The sequence below is a fragment of the Podarcis pityusensis genome (assembly GCF_964106645.2).
Source record: "Podarcis pityusensis genome assembly, chromosome: 5".
Lineage (NCBI taxonomy): Eukaryota > Metazoa > Chordata > Lepidosauria > Squamata > Lacertidae > Podarcis > Podarcis pityusensis.
Window position 1 is genome coordinate 73,711,274 of NC_138032.1, and position 20,342 is coordinate 73,731,615.

The following is a 20,342-nucleotide window of genomic DNA, read 5'->3' on the forward strand; positions in this document are numbered from 1 at the left end:
CAGCATGACTAAGCCGCTTCTGGCGAACCACAGCAGCACATGGAAACGCCGTTTACCTTCCCGCCAGAGCGGTACCTATTTATCTACTTGCACTTTGACGTGCTTTCAAACTGCTAGGTTGGCAGGATCATAGGGCTAGACCTAGTGGCAAATGTGTGCCACCTGAGGTGTAATGTCAGTATGATCTTTTTCACAGAACTTCTTCCACACTAACAGCTCAGTGCTAAAGCAACAAACAGGGAGCATAGGAACAAAACTTTAATGCAGAAATGTCTAAAATGTTAAAATAAGCAGACTAAAGATTTCCTTCTTAGACTATTTATGCATTATGACTTGTGGGTAATAGCCATGGTATTTCCCAACCAGTTTTCAGTATAACCAATATCCAATTTTAGGATATTTTGTTCACAAAGCCCCCCCCCCCCCCTTTTAAAAATTTGTAGTATTTTAAAATAGGAAGTTGTTTGTTGGTTACTATGTGATTTAAATGCAAGTTTCATCTGCTGGGTTTTATAAATTAATGCTTGTTATTGCACAGTAGCCTTGGGAAGGAGAAAAGGCTGCTGAATGATTTTTTTGAACTACTGCAGAGGCTGCAGAGTTCTGTGGTCACTTTTGGGAAGCTATTGGCAGCTGTGAAACCCAAAACTTCAAGAACTACATTGTTTCTACTCCAGAAGCATTTGGGCATGCAAACAGCTGCTGTGGAGGTTCTGTTCAAGAAGTTAGGCTTGCTTGATCATAAAAATGCCTCTGTATCCAAGGAGAAGTATGCAGTAGACTTAAAGGCATAATGGAAGTTGGGTTTTTGGGGGTGGGGTGGGTTACAATGTAAGATAACATCTGTGCTGCATGCGCTTTTAAAACCAAGCCATGGATTGGAAAATTATTGCAATAATTCTCAAAAGCTATTTTTATTTTTATTTTCGAAGGACCATATTCCTTAAACGGCTATAGAGTGAGAGTATACAGACAGGACTCTGCCACCCAGTGGTTCACTGGTATAATAACTCATCATGATCTATTCACTCGCACTATGATTGTTATGAATGATCAGGTAACTATTTCTTCCATGTTTGTCTTAAACATAAATAGGTTTGTCATGGCTTTGGAACTGTTGGCCTAAAATTGAGTTATTTTAAAATATTACTTAACCCATATGAGTTCACACAATCATTTCTAGTTTTAAAAACTTAAATCTGCTTATTCGGTTATTACCTGACCAGTAAAATAAATAAAATGTGGATGAAGGGAATCATGTCTGTAAGGATTCATTGTTGTTGTTTTTAAAAAGTGCTGTCAGATGATAAAGTGGCTATAAATGCCTACATGGAACAAAGGAAACCAGAATGCATTTTGCAGTAGTCTTTAATATTTTCAGGGCATAAATGCAGAAATAAAATGGAGCTGTGGGGGGGGGGTGAGATCTTTGCTCAGTATTCAGAAGATCTATTTTCCTTAATTGAGCTCCCCAAGATAATGAAATGGTGGGATAGAAGTAATGGCCAATATAACATTTTGTCCTATTTTCAGTTAGCGTTGGCTTATAGTTATCATTAATCACTCATACTCCTTTCCCTCTGAAGCTGAAAAAAAATCTTCATTCTATATGCTTTATTCTTGTTTGACCAGTTTAAAAAAATTTGAAGGATTTTCAGTTTGGGGACCAAAGCTGGAACGTTGGCATTGTTCTTATAAAACATGTTAACATGTATTTTTTCCACCTTCAATATGAAGGGATGCCACTTCTGCATTCCTTTTGAAGTTTTGTGCCAAAAAAGTTGTTTCAAGTTAGAACATAAATTTTGTATTTGCAGCTGGCATTCATATGGAATATATAAATAAGAATTGATTCCCTTTTTTTGTTTTTCAAAATTAACCAGGTTTTAGAACCACAAAATGTGGATCCCTCTATGGTTCAGATGACCTTTCTAGATGATGTTGTTCACTCTTTGTTGAAAGGTGAAAATATTGGCATTACATCACGACGCAGGTCTCGTTCCAACCAGAACAGCAACACAGCCCACGTAGATATATTTTGATTTTAAATTACATTGCCATTTACTTTGTTAACTATCTTGTATTAATGAATTACAACTGTATTGCTCTTTTTATTTAGGGCCACTATACCCGGGCACAGGCAAATAGTCCCAGGCCAGCAATGAATTCCCAGAGTGCAGCACCTAAGCAAAATTCACATCACCAGCAGCGGAATGCTCGTCCACATAAAAGGAAAGGCTCTGATAGCAGTGTGCCTGATGAAGAAAAGACAAAAGAGGAAAAATACGACTATATCAGTCAAGGAGGTATAAACATTTTTCAGAGGGTTGGAACAATTCTTCTTCAACACAGTACTAAACAAAGGAATATTTATTTATTTATTTATTTATTTATTTATTTCTACAGAAAATTCCAAAAATAAAAGCAAACACTTTATTTCCAAAAGAAGAAAACCAGAAGATGATGAAAAGAAACTCGGTATGAAGAGGCAGCGGATAGACAACACTTCAGACTATTCTGAGAGCAGTGACTCAGAAAATTCAAACAAAAGACTGACAGATTCTTCGTCGGAGCAGAATTCAGAGAACGAATTGAAAAGCAAGAACACTTCAAAGATAAATGGGAAAGAAGGAAAATCCCAGAGCGGTGATGGTATAGAGGAACAAACACTAATAGACAGCCAGTCACCCTGGCACGAGATACAGGAAGATAAAAAACATCAAGAAACCGATAGGCCAGAGTCAGCTGACTTGGAGCTGCAAGAAATTTCACTCCATCAAGCTGAGCAGCCAACAGTTTATGATAGGAATGCGAATGATGTATGCATTCAAGAGTGCAGTATAGAAAAGCAACAACCCAGGGAGCTCTTACCGAATGAGCAGTTTGTGCCCAGTTGCCCTACACCAAAAGGTTGTATTGATATAAATATTGAAAACAGTTCAACTTTTGAGGCCCAGGAAAACATATCAAATACTTTTGGTTTGCAAACTCGGCAGAAAATGGAGCCTCCGGGTAGTGATACAAAACATCTGTTTACAAATTCAAGCTTTCTGGAAGTGAGAAAGCTGGAAACTGATGAAAACTGGATTAATAATGCCAACAAAATGGATTTGATACAACCAAAAGTTGTGAAAAGTACATCAGCAAATGAACATCATAATTCTGAAAAAGTTCCGTATGGCTCTGTTTCATCTTTAACTGTCATTTCCATAGCAGAAGAGGGCAGAGTACGTAAACAAAGTCCAGTCTCTGATGTAGTGAAGTCAAAAGCTGGCCCACTGATTGAAACCCCTAAAATCAAGTCAAATTCTTCACCTGAAGTTAAATATAAACACGCCCAATCTCCCGACACTGTGAAGTCTAAGGTTAATTACCAGAACAGCCATGTTACTGGAGTAACAAGGTCAGCAATTAAAACTGAACATGATTTGCCTAGGTCTAGCTTTCATCCAGTTCCAGCTAGAGTTAGTTCAATAGAAGCTACTAAAAGTCCTCTTATCATTGACAAGAATGAACATTTCACAGTTTACAGAGATCCCGCTCTTATTGGACAAGAAACGGGAACTAACCATATATCACCCTATTTACATCAACATAACTATCCTCCTCATTCCACTTCTCATAGAACTTGTTTAAATCCAAACACTCATCACCCCGCATTAACTGGTGCATCCCATTTGTTAGCTGGGTCCTCAAACCAAACTCCTTTGTCTGCTATTAATACACATCCTCTTAGTAGTACATCTCACCATTCTGTTCATCACCCGCATCTACTTCCTGCAGTGTTACCTGGAGTGCCTACAGCCTCTCTGTTGGGAGGCCATCCACGACTAGAGACTGCTCATGCTAGCAGCTTAAGCCATTTGGCATTAGCACACCAGCAACAGCAACAGATGCTACAGCACCAGTCACCACATCTTCTTGGGCAAGCTCACCCTTCTGCTACATATAATCACCTGGGACTTTATCCAATTATTTGGCAGTATCCCAACGGAACACATGCATACTCAGGACTTGGAATACCTTCATCTAAATGGGTCCATTCTGAAGCTTCTGTTAATACCGAGGCTCCTCTAAGAAGGGTAAGTCATGCTCAATCCCCAGTTTATTATACATTGGGATAATATCATATGATAACTTGATGTGGTGTGTAATCTGTTTATAGTGCTTTATAATTGCCTTAACAAATTTAAATAATTGCTGCTTTGTAATCAGGCTTTGATTCAAGAGGGGAGGGGGAAATGAAACATGCCATAGTATTGTATTATGTATATTATTAGAGTTGGGTGACTGAGTGCAACACTTATATTTGTGCTTAAATTCTGCTTTCTGGTGAGAGGTTGGGAAGCACTTTAGGGTTGTTGTTTTAAAAAAGAGAAATCTGGATTTATAGGGTTTTCTCTTTCTTAAAAATAAGAGTCATTGTTGTAGAAGCTTACAGAATGTGGGGATACTTAAAACTGAAATTCAAAGACTCAAATGTCCTTAGCTTTGTAGAAAGATTTCTTTCACCCATTACTGTAGTATCTTAGCGGCAGAATGTAATATGCTATAATAGGATGGAGGCCCGATACAGATGCAGTAATAGCAGTCTCCTAGCCATGATTAGGAGATTGGAAGCATGCCACAGGCTCATGTATTCTTTCTCCTTCTCTCCCTTTCTGTTGTTAACTAAGGTGCAACATTACATTTGCAGCAGTGGTAACTAATTGCTAGCTTTTAAACCGGGGCCCGTGGTTGGTTTTCAAACCTTTCTTAGTACCAGTGCAGACTTAATACTGCACCATACTAATTCTAACCAGAGAAAGGGGGCTGGGAAAGAACATGGCAAGCTTCCAGGCTCCTAATCATGATATCATTAGCATTGCATCTGCACGAGTCTTTTCTAGCTAGTTAACTAACCCATTATTGAATCTATTGCTATTGAAGATGTTTCATACTGTATTTTGTAGTAAGTGTGGCATGGAAGATGGTATAACTTTGGCTGGGAATTGTGTTCCAAAAATGGGCCATGGGTGATATTTCAGTTTACTTTTAGAAGATGCTGACCACAGATTTTTCTCCTAGTCATTTGGTATGCTTTTCTTTTTAGTTAAATTTAACATTTTACCTTGCTTCAGAATAAACTGCATATTTTTTCATCTATTTTGAATCCTTATTAAAAAATAGGATAGCCGCAATAATTTAATTGTGTCACTTATACCTTAAACAATGCTAGCACAGAAAAACAGTTTGGCACCCTAGGGTTTTGATAAAATGGAGTTATGCTTATGTTTAGGTTCCAGTAGTAACTATAAAGTCTGGTTTTGTTGCTGTTAACAGAATACTCCTAGTCCTTGGTTACACCAGCCCACCCCTGTGACCTCAGCTGACGGTCTTGGGTTAATGAGCCACATACCTGTAAGACCATCCAGTGCAGAACCACATCGGCCACTTAAATTGACGACACACTCTAGTCCTCCATTGTCAAAAAGTATAGCGGATCATCATAAAGAGTAAGTTTGCTTTGTTTAAATTTCTAAACACAAGAGGTAAGATAATGCTGATGAAAGAGTGAGGATGGTTTACTTGTTTGCTTTTTGTATTTAGCTTTAAGTCTCTGGAAACTTTGCATCACATATCACACTCAAAGGATGACCAACAGGAATGTGAAAAGTATATTAAGGATGAATATATTATTACTATCACTTTCACATTTGTATGGCATATTTCTTGTTTAGCGTATTAATGCATTGATGTGAAACAGATTTATTTCAGTTCTGCTTTCTGTGTCTTTATACAGAGAATTGGAAAGGAAAGGAATTTTTGAACCTTTACGTTCAGTTGCAGCTACTCCAGCAAAGTCAGATGTAGAGCATAACAGATCACAGACCGCAAAAGAGGGCCATTTGCAAAGACACTTTGTAGACCCACTGCAAAGGTCACTTCAAGAGACAGGCGAGAGGCTAAGCAAGTATAAAGAAGAGCACAGGAGGATACTTCAAGAAAGTATTGAGGTTGCTCCTTTTACTGCTAAAATCAAGGCACTTGAGGGTGAAAGGGAATCATATTCCAGAATATTGCCATTATCATCCTCTAGCCCCAAAAGCCATGGAGTGAAACATGAGAAAGATTCAGAACTCTACAAGATGAAGCATTCTGTACCACAGAACTTGCCACAAAGCAACTATTTTACCACTTTGTCTAACAGCGTGGTCAACGAACCACCACGAACATACTCCTCCAAAGAGGTTTCAGGTATGTGTGCCGATAAACAGAGCAGTTGTCCTTCAACAGCTTCTGCTCAGTCACTCACTTCTTTCACTACATCTCTTTCAAAACCACCACCTTTGATTAAACACCCACCAGAGTCTGAAAGCTCAATAGGCAAGATAACAGAGCAGTTTTCACAGCAAGCGACCTCTAATTCAGCAAATTCTTTCAGAAATGACTCCAGAAGTCCTACTCAGTTGTCTGTTTCATCCTCAAGTACACTCCGAACAATGCCCGCTTTGCACAGGGCACCGGTGTTTCACCCTCCAGTCCATCACAGTTTGGAGAGGAAGGAAGGAAGTTACAATAGCCTTTCTCCTCCAACCTTAACTCCAGTGCAGCCAGTTAATGCTGGTAGCAAAATCCACGAATTACAGAAGCCACCAACTTTAGTACCTGAGCCGAAGGAAGCACAAAATGTTTACAAAAGTGCTTTGGAGCAAAAATTTACAGATATGTGGAAAAATAATAATATTCCAAATAATGACAAAATGGAATGGCACATAGAGAGGAAATTGCCTTCTGCCACAGCTTCTGTCATTGTACGTCCACCTTCACGTACAAAGTATGATACAGTATCTGTCGTGCAGACAGCTCCGAAAGAGCGAGTTGTTGAAAGATCGCTGATGGGGATAAACCAAACCGATTGTCCCAAACCAGCGGAAGCCAGAGAGACTGGAAGAATAGTTATGCCGACCGTGAACTCAGACACAATTCATGCCCAGTATGAAAAGAGCTTGCCAGCTGCCTCCCAGGGCACTGTTCCCAGTTCTGTCACACCGACTACGACGACACTATGCAGCACCAAAACGGATGTAACAGCATCTGTGGCTACTACTTGCGTTCCAATCATGGGCAGTTCAGAAGTGACTTACTGTTTGTCCAATGCAGCTTTAGCTTGCACGTCAGTAGAGAGTACTGCCTCCACAGCCATAAACCAGGAAGTGGCACACATACAAGAATGTGGCCTGAGCACCGCAGCTCCAGTTACATTAGCCTGCAGCAAAACGGAAAGTGTTCTTCAGGCCAGCTCTGGATTCTCTGGGCCATCTGATTTTATTCACTTGAAAAAGCACAAGGCAGCATTGGCTGCTGCTCAGTTTAAAAGTAGCAGTGCCAGTGATACAGAGTTGACTGCTGCGAAAAATCCAATATATCCAGCCTCCGTTTCCCTAGACAGTACTGTCATCTCTGGTACAATAAACAAAGCAAATACTGTAGGCAATGGGCAAGTATCCCAGACGAGTCAAGGGAACTACCACACAAAGCTGAAAAAAGCTTGGCTCACAAGACATTCGGAAGAAGATAAAAATACTAATAAAAAAGAGAATTCGGGGAACAGTGTCTCAGAAATCATTAAGCCATGTACTGTTAACTTAATAGCTTCTACGTCAAATGATTTGCAAAATAATATAGATTGTAAAATGCTGGGGGAAAAGCTTGCGAAAGAAGAGAAACAGACAAGGCGAAAAACGAAAAGAACGTATGAATCTGGCTCTGAAAGTGGAGATTCTGATGAAAGTGAGAGCAAATCAGAGCAAAGGACTAAGCGGCAGCCTAAGCCAACTTACAAAAAGAAACAGAATGATTTGCAAAAGAAAAAAGGCGATGCAGAGGAAGAAATAAAGCCAAATGGTGTTCTTAGCAGAAGTGCCAAAGAAAAAAGCAAATTGAAGTTACAGAGCAGCAGCAGCAATTGTAAGTATATAGTTAGCATACAAATTGGAATGTAAGAACATTAGTTGTTTTTTTATTGCAGTCAGGATTGTGTGTCTTTTATACTTTTTTTTTAAAAAAACCACCCAATACCAGGAAAAGCTTGAATTTTGAAACCTATCTAAATTATGCATCTGTATATGTGTATTGTACAGTTCTGCTGTCCGCTATGCTTTCTTCAGACATTCATTCTGAATGTGTGGCGAGGCTGTGGGAATGCTTTAGTGTAGCTCCGTCCCTTCAGTATAACCCCGCAACACTCCCAAACCGACACATGATGGACTGAGTCTGTAATGGTCACCATCATGGTGTAGAGGGGTTTCCAGCACAGAGACAGAAACTCTCACCAGTTAGGGATCTTATCCCTGTATTCTGCATGTGTTAAAAGACTCAGGCCACTGATCAGAACTGACTCATTTTGGCTGTACTGTAACATTGTTGTCAGTTTTACTATTTACAATGATACTATTTAAAATTACTATTCACAAGTAATTTTAGGACTGCAACAAAACAGTGCTGAAATTGTATAAATGCTATAAAAGGGACACTTCAGTTTACCTAATATTCCTAAGTGTTACAACTTAGAGGTTTATACAAATTGTTATTGTAAGCAGCTGTGTATTACCCCATTTTTGAACTGTTATTTTTTACTGATCAGTACTTGCTACACAATTCCAATCCCTGAAGCTACTTTCTGACTCATGCCCGTTTACTTCTTCCAAAGCATCTCTCTCTCTCTCTCTCTCTCTCTCTCTCTCTCTCTCTCTCTTTCTCTCTGTGCCTATGCTTTTCCTGTCTCCCTGTTGCTACCAGCTGCTTCCCTTTCTAAAGATTCTTCATCTCCTGTTGCTGTGAAGAACTATTCCTTTTATGTATTTCTTTTCCACTCTGTGCACATGCACTTCAGTTGAATTGGTTATCATTTTCACACTCAATAATAATCTAGGATTGAGCATGTGATATGGACCACACTGTTTCTGTCTAGATTCTAAAATTACTTTTTGCAATGCACAGTTGCTTTAGGAGTTAGCAGATGAACAGATGTGTGCTTCCTCTTTATGTCTGTGGGCTGGTTCAACAAAATAATCCTTAGCCATATATTCTGCATTTTCTTATTTCCCTCACATAATTGTACGGGGAAACTATACTACATGAACCAGTAGAAAACAAGCTATGTGCGCACTGCAGGAATTTATGATCACAGTAGCTCCATAAAGTACTACCTCAGCAACAGAAATCACTGCAGAGCGTAACTAGGTTGCATAGCACTTTCTACTCCCAAAGGCAGGCAACGATGCGTCAGACTAAAATAATGTGAAGAAAAATCAGTGGCACAAAGAACCATGTGACCTATATCAATGTTAATGTAGCCGTTTGTGTTAGTGTTAAGGCAGTGTTTGGGAGTGTCTGGCCTGTGGGCCTAATTAGGCCTGGCAGGGGTCCTAAATTGGCTCACGAGGCTGTTTTCCCAAACCGTGTCAGCCTGCCCCACACCCAATGTCATATGAGGCAAAAAGTGACAACCACAAAGAAACAGTTGTGAATCTAAAGTGTGTTCTTCAGTGTTTCTTGGCAAGTGGGGCTCCTTGATCAGTGCTGACAGCAAGCCCTTAGAAGTAGTTCGCTTCCCGGTGCAGTTTGAATTCAAACCATGCCTGCAAATGAATATTTTTCCTCTACAAACTGGCTTTGTAGATAGCTTTGCTATCTGCTAGACTTGGATCAAATGTCCAGACAAGTCACCCTTTGAATGAACAAACCATGGCTTAGCATTAGTGCAAGTCAGACCTTACACACTTGAAAAATGTAAAGTGTCACAAGATTCAAGAAAATGTGCTTGCTACCAGGCTGCAGTTTTTTTAAATTTCCTATCATGATTGGCTGATAGTCTTTTGTGAGTACTGTTTTAAAGACTGAAATCATAGCCAGGATATAAGGGACATGAGACCACCACCTTGTTTGAAGCGTAGCTGGTTCTGAGTCTAGTTAGTGCCTAAATAGATGTGCCACCTTGGGTTCTATGGTAGAAAAAAGAAGGGATGTAAGTGTTTGAAAACAAACTAAACTAAAATGTTTCATTTGTATTGTACATTACTGTCCATATACAATCCACAGGAAATACTTTTGCACTGAGGCCAATAAATGTATTAAATGTTTGCAATCCCATTTTTCTGAATTTTTGGAAAGGAGATGTGTAAAAGATTTTACTTTGTTCTTTCGAAAATACTTTCCTTTTTTTATACTACTGGTCTTAACAAGATAAATAAATAAATTCATCGTGTAGGTAACCATAGTAGTTCACAGAAGCAGAGTCACAGATAAGATGTGTTTGAAATTATACTGCCTTAGTGGTTGTACTGACAAAATGAATGGGTTATCATCCATTCTCCTGTAAAATATGGGGCAAATTGATAATAAAATTGGTAATTGATAAAAAACAAAAATAGCTTGAATAAAAAAGTGTGAATTCTCCCATCCGCCCCCACCTATTTTCAAACACTTTTGTATAAATTAACATACATGGATTCATCCTTTTTATTGCAATATAAACACTTTTACTCAATTTTTTTAAAATGTATTTTAAATTTTGTATCACGTATATATTCTTTTATAATTGTAAGTTGCTTTGAAACATTTTTGTAGTAAGTGATTAATAAAGGCAATAAATAATAATACTAACTCCCACTACAGCTTCTGTTAAACTCTAAATATTAAGTCCTGATTACATTGTCTTTCCTTTTACTAAAGAAGTTGTCATTTTTGCAGCTGGCATACCTCGTTCAGTATTAAAAGACTGGCGTAAAGTAAAGAAGTTGAAACAGACGGGAGAATCCTTTTTGCAGGATGACTCTTGTTACGAAATCGGGCCCAATTTGCAAAAATGCAGAGAATGTAGACTTGTAAGAAGCAAGAAAGGAGAAGAATCAGCTCACTCACCAGTGTTTTGTAGATTCTACTACTTTCGTCGGTAAGTGAAAAACTTTTTTTCTTTTTGAGAAACCAAGTTTTATTTCCACACTTCTATGGTAGCAACGCCATTACGCTTTGAAGAGGTGCACTTTGAAACATGCTGATGCAGTGATGCATACAAACTAGAAATGCTTTTGAAATTGTGGATAGTCACTTTTTTACCTAACTCTTCAGTTAAAAAGCTCCCAGAGTGCCTTACGTAGGATCAGTTGCAAACAATGCAGTACCTACCAGCAGGTTTGCAACAAGTGGTGGGGAGGCAGCAATCTCAGGCACCAGTTCTTAAAGTTTTGATGTTCTTGTCATGGCCTACTTGAGTGGAAGCAGCTCAGGGAGAGGAGAAAGAAATGGATCTGATCTATCAACCAAGCTGATGAAGAGGACCCTGCTTCCTTTTTCTTACTTTGCTAAAGCCTGGTACTTATAGAACTCTTACATTATCAAAACACTGCCTCTGACACTATTGCACATTTCTGGGTCTAGATGTTGCTGGACTCCAACACCCATCAGCCCTGGACAGCATAATCCATCGTTAGGGCTGATGGGAGTCCACAACATCTGGAATGCACCACTTTCACTACCCCTGGTGTAAATGGGCGGAACGGACTCCCTGATGAGGTTGTGCGCTTTCCTTCCTTGGAGATTGGCTGGCCATCTGTCATGGATGCTGTAGCTGAGATTCCTGCATTGCAGGAAGTTGGACTAGATGAACCTTGGAGTCTCTTCCAACTCTGTGATTCTATGAAATATTTTTCTTTGTGTAAGCTCAGTTGGAGCTTCTCTTGCACAACAGCAGCAGGTTTTGGTGGAGGCGGTTTTAAAAAAATATTGAATCCTTTATTTTAAATCCAAGGCCTTCGGCTTAACAGGTTTGTGATTTTGAACTATAGGCCACTTCTCAGATCTTTGAATCTAATAATAATGTACTCATACATATTATGCAGCATGCTCTGTTCTTGGTGCAGGGCGGCCAAAGGCAAAAATGGGTGAAGCAGCTGAGGTGACTCTACCTTTGTGTAGTAGGCTTCATTCCTGCCACACAAAAGTCATATTTATGGGACTGGTATGTATAAGGAGAAAGTGAGAGACTGTGGAAAACATTCAGCTTTTCAACAGGAGAGAACCTGAAAAGGAACCTTTACAAGGAGCTCCACAGAGAAAAAAGCAGGGCCTTTGTGACATCAGCAACCATTGAGCCAATCACCAGAACAGATGTACATGCCTACTAGTAACTGAAGGACAGAGGCAAAGAGATGACTAGGGATTGGAGTAGCGGTTTCTGATGTCATAAAGGCAATACTTTTTCCCTTTTCACAACCACAAGGATGAGCTACAACTGAATAAGACTGAAGGGAAGAGAGGAAGGAGACAGTAGCCTGAGGTAAGAATGAATGTAAGGTTGTAGCCAGCGACTATGTTCCCAAGTGATGAAGGAAAGAAAAACAAAATGGGGTGTGACCTGCAAATTAATCCCTGTGGTTTTGTGGAATTATTTTTGTTGTTGTTATTGCATTTATATCATTACATTCTATGCCAAACACATATTCTACTAATAGAAACGTTGAAAAGCTTTCTAGTAGTCATATCATGTTGATTTTCAGCAGATTGAGTAGATTGAATAGTGAAAAAATACCATTATGTAACAAACTTCTCATGTTCGGGTGCAGATTAATAATTAAATTATTATATGAAATTATTGTTTTATATGTGGCATCAATGTATATAAGGTATATAAAGCAGAAACAGGTAATCTATATTTCAACTGCAGATTCTCCAATGATACACTAATACCACCATCTCCCTCTTAGCTTTCCAGCAGTACCTTGTCTGTCTCTGCCAACAAAATGGTTCAGGGAGAGAACCGAGACAGATATATACATGCTGCCTTTCAGAAACATTGGACATTAGCCAACCATAACATGTTTGACACACAGTTAACATCGAAATACAGTTTAAATTGATCATGATTTTGATACCTATGTAAGTTGTGTATTTTGTTTTGTAGGCTTTCTTTTAGTAAGAATGGAGTGGTTAGGATTGATGGCTTTTCTTCTCCCGATCAGTATGATGATGAAGCAATGAGTTTATGGACACATGATAATTATGATGATGATGAAATTGACCTAGAAACTTGCAAATACATCTTAGACCACATAGGTGACAAATTTTGTCAGTTAGTGACATCTGAGAAAACAGCCATGTCCTGGGTCAAAAAGGATGGTAAGTATCCAACTTTTTCTGAATAACTCTGCTCAAAAGTTAGTCGCTGCTTTTTAATGTGGCTCATCCATCGTGTTCTTCCTTGGGAATTTCCCTATTGCATCAAAATGTTATTTTATTGTACTGTTGAAGTGGCACAGGGGGATACAGAAATGTATTGGGATAAATTACCAAGACATGAACAAGGTGGGCTACCCCAAACTTACCGTAGTTGGTAAGTGGGAAGGGCGGGATATAAATTTAGTAAATAAAATTAGCATGGGTTCCATTCCCAATGCAACAACAGCCTTGCTAGCTTGATTTGTTCCATAACTTTTCTTTTCTTTTGTAAAAAAAAAGTATTTAATATGATGTTTTGTAATTATGGGTTGTCTCAACTGTATCTTTATTGGCTCTTTGGAAATGAACGCACTTTTATTAAAAAGTGCAAAACTATACAAAAGAATCAAAGTGTGGGGCAAATGTACTTTGCAAATCAGTCTTCCCTGAGCTAGTATCCTCCACAGGGTTTGTACTATGAGTCCCATCAGCCCCAGGAAGCATGGTCAGTGGTCCTGGATGATGAGAGTTGCAGTCTGGAGGGCACCAAGTTGGGGAAGGACACCCTAAATCAAACAGGTTTTCAGCTGAAATTTCATTTATGTGCTATAATTTTGCAGTTGTTTGCCTTTAAATTTCAGTACTTGGTCTTCTGTTTACTCTGTATTCCAGCCAAAATAGCTTGGAAGAGAGCAGTCAGAGGAGTCCGTGAAATGTGTGATGCATGTGAAGCCACTCTGTTTAACATTCACTGGGTCTGCCAAAAATGTGGATTTGTGGTCTGCTTAGATTGCTATAAGGCTAAGGAAAGGAAGAGTTCTAGAGGTCAGTGCACTTTTTGTAAGAACTAAAGATAATAGTTAAACATTTTAGAACTGCTTGTTTGAAGTTTTAGGTTAGTTTCTATTTAATCACAAAAACTGGATACAAAGTAAAATCACCACAAGTGTATTCAGCTTTGTGCAAAACCACCGCTCTTATGACGGTAGGTTGCATGTTTGGAAGGCTGATCTAAAATTACTGTGTTTAATTGAAGTTAATAAAAAATTGTAATTGATTCTATGATGTAAACCAGGGGTAGGCAACCTAAGGCCCAGAGGCTGGATGCGACCCAATTGCCTTCTCAATCAGGCCCGCGGACAGTCGGGGAATCAGCGTGTTTTTACATGAGTAGAATGCGCCCTTTTATTTAAAATGCATCTCTGGGTTATTTGTGGGGCATAGGAATTCATTCATTTCCCTCCCCCCCAAAAAATATAGTCTGGCCCACCACAAAGTCTGAGGGACAGTGGACCGGCCCACGGCTGAAAAAGGTTGCTGACCCCTGATGTAAACTGTTAATGCCTTCACAGATAAAGAATTGTACGCCTGGATGAAATGTGTGAAAGGGCAGCCTCATGATCACAAACATTTAATGCCAACCCAGATCATTCCTGGAACAGGTAAGATCATAAGCTTTTGTATCAATGAATATTGGTACTGCATTTCAGGATTCATAGCTAGCGCTGCAGCCTCAGAGGTATTGTGTCTCTTTTCCTAAGATGGAAGGTATTTCACAGTGTGCTTGAGCCTCAGAAGGAAATGTGCCTTCTGCAGGCTACTGTCAAGCCTTCATCTGAAAAGGCACTCATTTGTAAGCCAGGCCGTAGCGGAGATCAGAATTTTAAGTATAAAATTATAACTTGTTTTGTTCCTGGTCATAGTTTATAAACTTTTATAGATCAGCGAAGGCTGAGGCCTGATTGGAATGATGGTTACATCAGTGTTCCACATAGCAGAAGTGTAAAGTATAGATTTGTTCAAAAGCTTTTTGCAGGATTTTAGGAAAGAGATCAAGACCTTTTACTTCATCAGAGTTCATGGTACAGACCAGGAGTAGACAACCTGATGCCCTCCAGATGTTGCTGGACTACACCTCTGGACAGCCTAAGCTAGCTTGGTCAGTTTTCAAAGATAATGGAAGTTTTAGCCCAACAACATCTACATCTACATTGGCTAACTTGGTATAGAATGAGCACCTAGGGTCCTCCTGGTTTTAATGAGTTTAACTGGAAATGCTTTTTTGTTTCTTTGATTAGCTAGTGATGGTTCTTGGTGAATTTTAAATACATTTTGATTTTATTGTGTGTTTAATTGGATTATTTATGTAAACAATCAACGTACCTGCAGCAAGTGATCACTGCTGTATAAAATGTGCAGCTGCCCTCTGTCTAGAGTGGGAAAGCAACACAGAAAAAACAAGAAGCGGCAGGCCAGCATTGCTTTTAAAGGTTGCAGTGTACAGGAAATGTTGTTTTAATGATGGTCATGCTTTATGATCTCTTGTCTATTCATGTGTCATGCCCTTCTCTGCCTTTCCCCACTAAGTATCCCTCTTGTTTGTGTCCCTCAAATTCTGCAGCTTACCCTACGTAATAAAAATGGCACTTAACCATGTAACAGATTTTTTTTTTTTTTTAAATGACATATCTAAAAAGTCATGTTGAAGATAGCTAGTGTCAGAATTTTGCTGTTTATTTTGGGGTAAAATTCTGAAATGCGTTGGCAAAGGTGGAACTGGTTCTAAGGGTTGGTGTCTATTCTCTTTGGTGTGCAGATGCAGATGAAGTTTGAGGTGGTCAGCTTCAAAACTGTATAATTCATTGTTTTCTTAATATTTTATAGTATTAATGGAACTTCTTGAAGCAATGCATAATCTTAGAGAGAAACATGAGATTAGAGCCCATTGCCAGTGTGCCAGCAAACAGAATTTACAACCTGGCAAGTTCCCTTCAATGAATGGTGTATCTCAGGTAAGGCCACAGCTTAGTGATCAAATATAATTTTGTTAATATTTGTTATGGCACTTTTAAGATGCATATGCTATTGACTTTCAGTGCTGCTTAACTGTGCATCACTAAAGCATAGTTTACATATGCTGCATTAGGGTCTTAAAGTAATTACTGTTTTATCATATGCAAAGTGCTTAATTGAATTGTTGTGTCCTACAGATTTTGCAGAACGTCCTTAATCACAGTAATAAAATTTCTCTGTGCATACCTGAGTTGCAACAGCAGAAGGCATCTCAGAAATCTGAGACAAATGGTAATACAAGCCCAGGAAGTGACGTGAGCACAGACAGCAAGTTAACTCCTCCTGAATCCCAGTCACCACTGCACTGGTTGGCAGATCTAGCAGAGCAAAAGGCCAGGGAAGAAAAGAAAGGTAAATAATGGGATATGTTGATTAGAAAGCAGATTGCGGGTGAGATCCCATATAACATTAGCACAAGAAGTTTGAGAATCTTAATTTTGTTCAAGCAATAGCACACAAGCTTAACTGTCACCAGTAACAATAACGGGTTGTGTTAGGCAGTTGCACAACAGCTTTGACAACAGCAACAACTTATTTGTACCCCACCCATCTGACTGGGTTGCCCCAGCCACTCTGGGTGGCTTCCAACATATAAAAACATAATAAAACATTAAACCTTGACAAATTTCCCTACACTGGGCTGCCTTCAGATGTCTTCTAAAGGTTATATAGTTACTCATCTCCTTGACATCTGATGGGAGGGCATCCCACAGTTTGGGCACCACTACCTAGAAGGCCCTCTGCCCTCTGACAAGAATAGGACTCCCATTGCATTCAGCTGTTGTGCTGCACAAGATTTCTCCTAGTACAGGAGTGGAGAACCGGTCACCCTCCAGATATTATTGGACGGCCATTTCCATCAGACGCAGCAAGTGTGGCTAGTGATCAGGAACAATGGGAGCAATAGCCCAACAACATCTGGGGGCAACAGGTTCTCGACTTCTATGCTAGTGGGATGGGTGGCTGTTGTGCAAGCAGGCTGCCGCAGAATAGACCTCCTTTACACGTTAGATTTCCAAAATGACAGGTGTTTTTCAAGATTACCCAGTTTATCGTTAATTATCCTTATAGGGACCTACATTATCATTAAGTTTATCGTTGTGTAAACTTTCCATGTTAAGAAAAATGTATGTGGCATGGTCAGGAATGAAGAGGATAGGAAGGAACAAATGGTCCTTCTAGAATAAAAAGAAAGGTGATTCAGACTTCCAGTAATCTCGTGGAACGAGGCAGTACTGGAGGGCTTTGCCTTGATTTCTGTAGACTGAATGACACATTACTCCAGAGGAGCTGTGAATGAGTCTGCAGCAAAAAGACCAACCAATATGGTTCGGCTGCTTGTTCATACATTCATGTTTACAACTTTTATATTGACAGTGTGGTTACAATATAAATACAACAGAAGTCGAATAATGCTTGGATATACTGCAAGAAGAGGAACTGGGGAGGGTGAGGAGTGAAGGAGTGAAGCTTTAGTGTTTCATTAAGACAAAGTATTTGTTTACTATGTAGCTCTGCAAACGCCTGAACAGGCTTTCCACTTCAGCCGCCTTATTTGGTCCCTCTCTCCTTTTACAGATTGTTTCTTAAAACCGCTCAGAGGTTTTGTTTACTATCAAGCAGTATATACATTTTGTTTAAATATTAGCAGTAGTAATACAATGCTACTTCTAAGGAACAGCAGAGCTAGGTGGTGTTTTCTCAGGAGTCCTGGGAGAGGGTAGTGAATATCCCCTGTGAAATATTATCACAAAAAACCTAGCCACATCAGAAGCCACATCATATGCCTCTTTTCTTCAGCCCTCGTTCAATGCCCTCCTTGTTCTGGTCTGTGAGCAAGAAATGCCATCTGTAACCAGAAAATGTTAAATACAGAAGGATGCCTAGGGGCATAGAAGAGGCTGTGGTGAATATGAATTCTTCCAGCACATTTATATATTTGAACCACAATCCAGCACACAGGCACATTTATGTCCGCTGAAGTCAGTGGTTGAAAGAGTGTTGGCCATGAAGTTCAGTATCATTCAATATAACTATAAATTACTTTAGCGTTTTGAGATTGGACGCAACAGCTTGCCAGAAAATAAAAGTAATTTATTTCTTTTATGATTTTTCAGACTCACCAGACTACTATTAGTGTTATTTTTTCACAAAAAATGAGATTATTTTTTTTTTTGGGGGGGGGGGGTTATATTTCTTACTGGATTCCCAAAACACTAGGGTCAGATTCATATGAAAACCTTGTTACCCCAGTATGTGAATGGCCCCCAGACTTGCATACTTCTCCTCCTGCTCTGTCATACCTGTAAGGAGGAGACTAGAAATCTTTGCTTCCACTTTGAAACTATCTTTGGTTCCTTATGATGTGTGAACTCAAGGAACTACAGTTTGCTAAGCTATGGTTAGTAAGAACAGGCCAGGATCATATTGTGGTCTCATTCCAGCTTTTTCCTCAAATCATAGTTCTTCTGACACCTCCAGGGGACTTTGATTACTTTTAAACCAAAAGTGGGTGTATCTGGCCATCTGTTCTGACATGGAAAAGTGAAGGGGAGGAGAAAATTCCTAAGACCAAGGCTTGTCACAACTAATTCACATTGCAGAAAACTGTGGGTTCCCATTGTGTCTGAACTGGTCTTGTAAATGATTGATCTATGTCATCATTCACAGTTTGCTATTTTTCATAATATAAAAAGCAATGGAAATTCCATATTTTCCAGTCTTGTGTGTTGGCACCTTCTGGAGGCATCAAACTAAACAATTTCTTGAATATGATAGGAAAACCATATTCCGATGACATGTGTTTCCAGCCTTTTTTTATTTACCATATTTGTCATTTATGACAGGACACTCAACAGTCACAAATGCTATTTACATAGTTACGTAGGGTCTAATTTGGAAGATTTAATTAACCCCCATGTGTTCAGGGGAATATTACTATTATTTATTAAATTTGTCTACCACCCTATACCCACAGGCCTCAGGGCAGTTCACAGGATAAAATCACAACATAAAAACATGAAATACACAATCAAAATAAAAACAAAAACAACCCAATACCCCCCAAAATAAAGCAATAAGCACTACAAGTAGATTGTTGCCATTGTGAATCATAGGCAGCTAGTATTATTCTTGTTGTATCATGACACAATTATGTAAGATTAATCCTTTTTATTTTAGAAAACAAAGACTGCCCTCTTGGAAAGCATACAAAGGAAGAACAGGACCAAGAGAGTTCAGAATCTCTTAACTACAAGATGCCAACTCCTTTGTCTCAAAATAGCGAGCAGGGCTCAACGTTACGAGACTTGCTCACCACTACTGCTGGAAAACTGCGCCTCGGCTCTACAGATGCTGGCATTGCTTTTGCACCCGTTTATTCTACAGGAACTGCAGTGAGTTTGCTACCAAATGCCTTGCTCCAAATGTTCTTGAGTGAGAAGGGTTAAATATAGCTTAGAGAGCAATGTCTAAATGGAACTGCTTTCACTGTATGATATTCGTCATAGAATGAAATTGTATACCTAAGGGCCTGGGCATGTCCAATGCTATTATTTGGAATTATCATTAACTGCTCTTGAATTTTTTTCCTCACTGCAGAACAAGGGAGCTGTTTTTCATGAGTCCAAAGGTTCCTTGGACATGTGGAGTTAGTTATGCAATTCTCTGGATCTCAGGCTGCCATGGTTTCCCTTAAAAAGTTTAGTTATGAACTAACTTAGTTAAAGTTCAAACTTATTAACAACATTTTAAGGCTTTGTCTATGCATGTAAATATTACACAAGCAATTCACTAAAGAGTTAAACTCCTGCAATCTCATTGTCCTTTATTGTTTGTGTAAAAATCAGAGGGGTTTGTATCAGTTTGTTATCAGAAGATCACTTTTTAATGAATGAGAATATAATATATTACACTGGTCAACAACAAATTTGTTGTCTGCGTTTTTTCAGTTGATTTAGGATGAATCTGATGCACTGAATCCAAAAATCACATTGGTTTTGCTCAATCAGGTCAAGTTTTTGAGCTATGGCCACATGTCATTTTTTTACATTTTTGTTCACATATACGCTTGTGTGGAGCATTTTAGAAGAAGTTGGTGGGGGTAAAATGCCATGTCGAATAATTGTTTTGATTGGAAATGATTATTTTAATGACAAGAAGTATTCAGGTCCGATAGTTCTGGGTGATTATATCGAAAAGGGATCAGTTTGAAGTCATAAAACCTCGAAATCTTCCATAAATTGGTGAGGCAAAGCATCAAAACTAAGTTAATCCTGATCTTCAATCAGCAC

At 39.1% G+C, this 20,342-nt stretch overlaps 1 protein-coding gene across 4 annotated transcripts in view; it reads left to right on the forward strand.

Moving 5' to 3' along the window:
* Window positions 1-20,342, forward strand: part of JMJD1C (jumonji domain containing 1C) — a 116,185-nt gene that overhangs the window by 85,549 nt on the left and 10,294 nt on the right. For 3 of the 4 annotated variants that reach the window (XM_081004852.1, XM_081004849.1, XM_081004851.1), the window contains 13 exons: window positions 933-1,057; window positions 1,884-2,027; window positions 2,120-2,306; window positions 2,407-4,082; window positions 5,323-5,495; window positions 5,783-7,950; window positions 10,735-10,936; window positions 12,944-13,158; window positions 13,870-14,022; window positions 14,550-14,639; window positions 15,862-15,989; window positions 16,188-16,401; window positions 19,231-19,445. In XM_081004852.1, the coding sequence (XP_080860978.1) occupies window positions 933-1,057; window positions 1,884-2,027; window positions 2,120-2,306; window positions 2,407-4,082; window positions 5,323-5,495; window positions 5,783-7,950; window positions 10,735-10,936; window positions 12,944-13,158; window positions 13,870-14,022; window positions 14,550-14,639; window positions 15,862-15,989; window positions 16,188-16,401; window positions 19,231-19,445 (5,690 nt within the window). The remainder of the gene's footprint in view (window positions 1-932; window positions 1,058-1,883; window positions 2,028-2,119; window positions 2,307-2,406; window positions 4,083-5,322; window positions 5,496-5,782; window positions 7,951-10,734; window positions 10,937-12,943; window positions 13,159-13,869; window positions 14,023-14,549; window positions 14,640-15,861; window positions 15,990-16,187; window positions 16,402-19,230; window positions 19,446-20,342) is intronic. The other variant, XM_081004850.1, reaches the window with a different exon arrangement.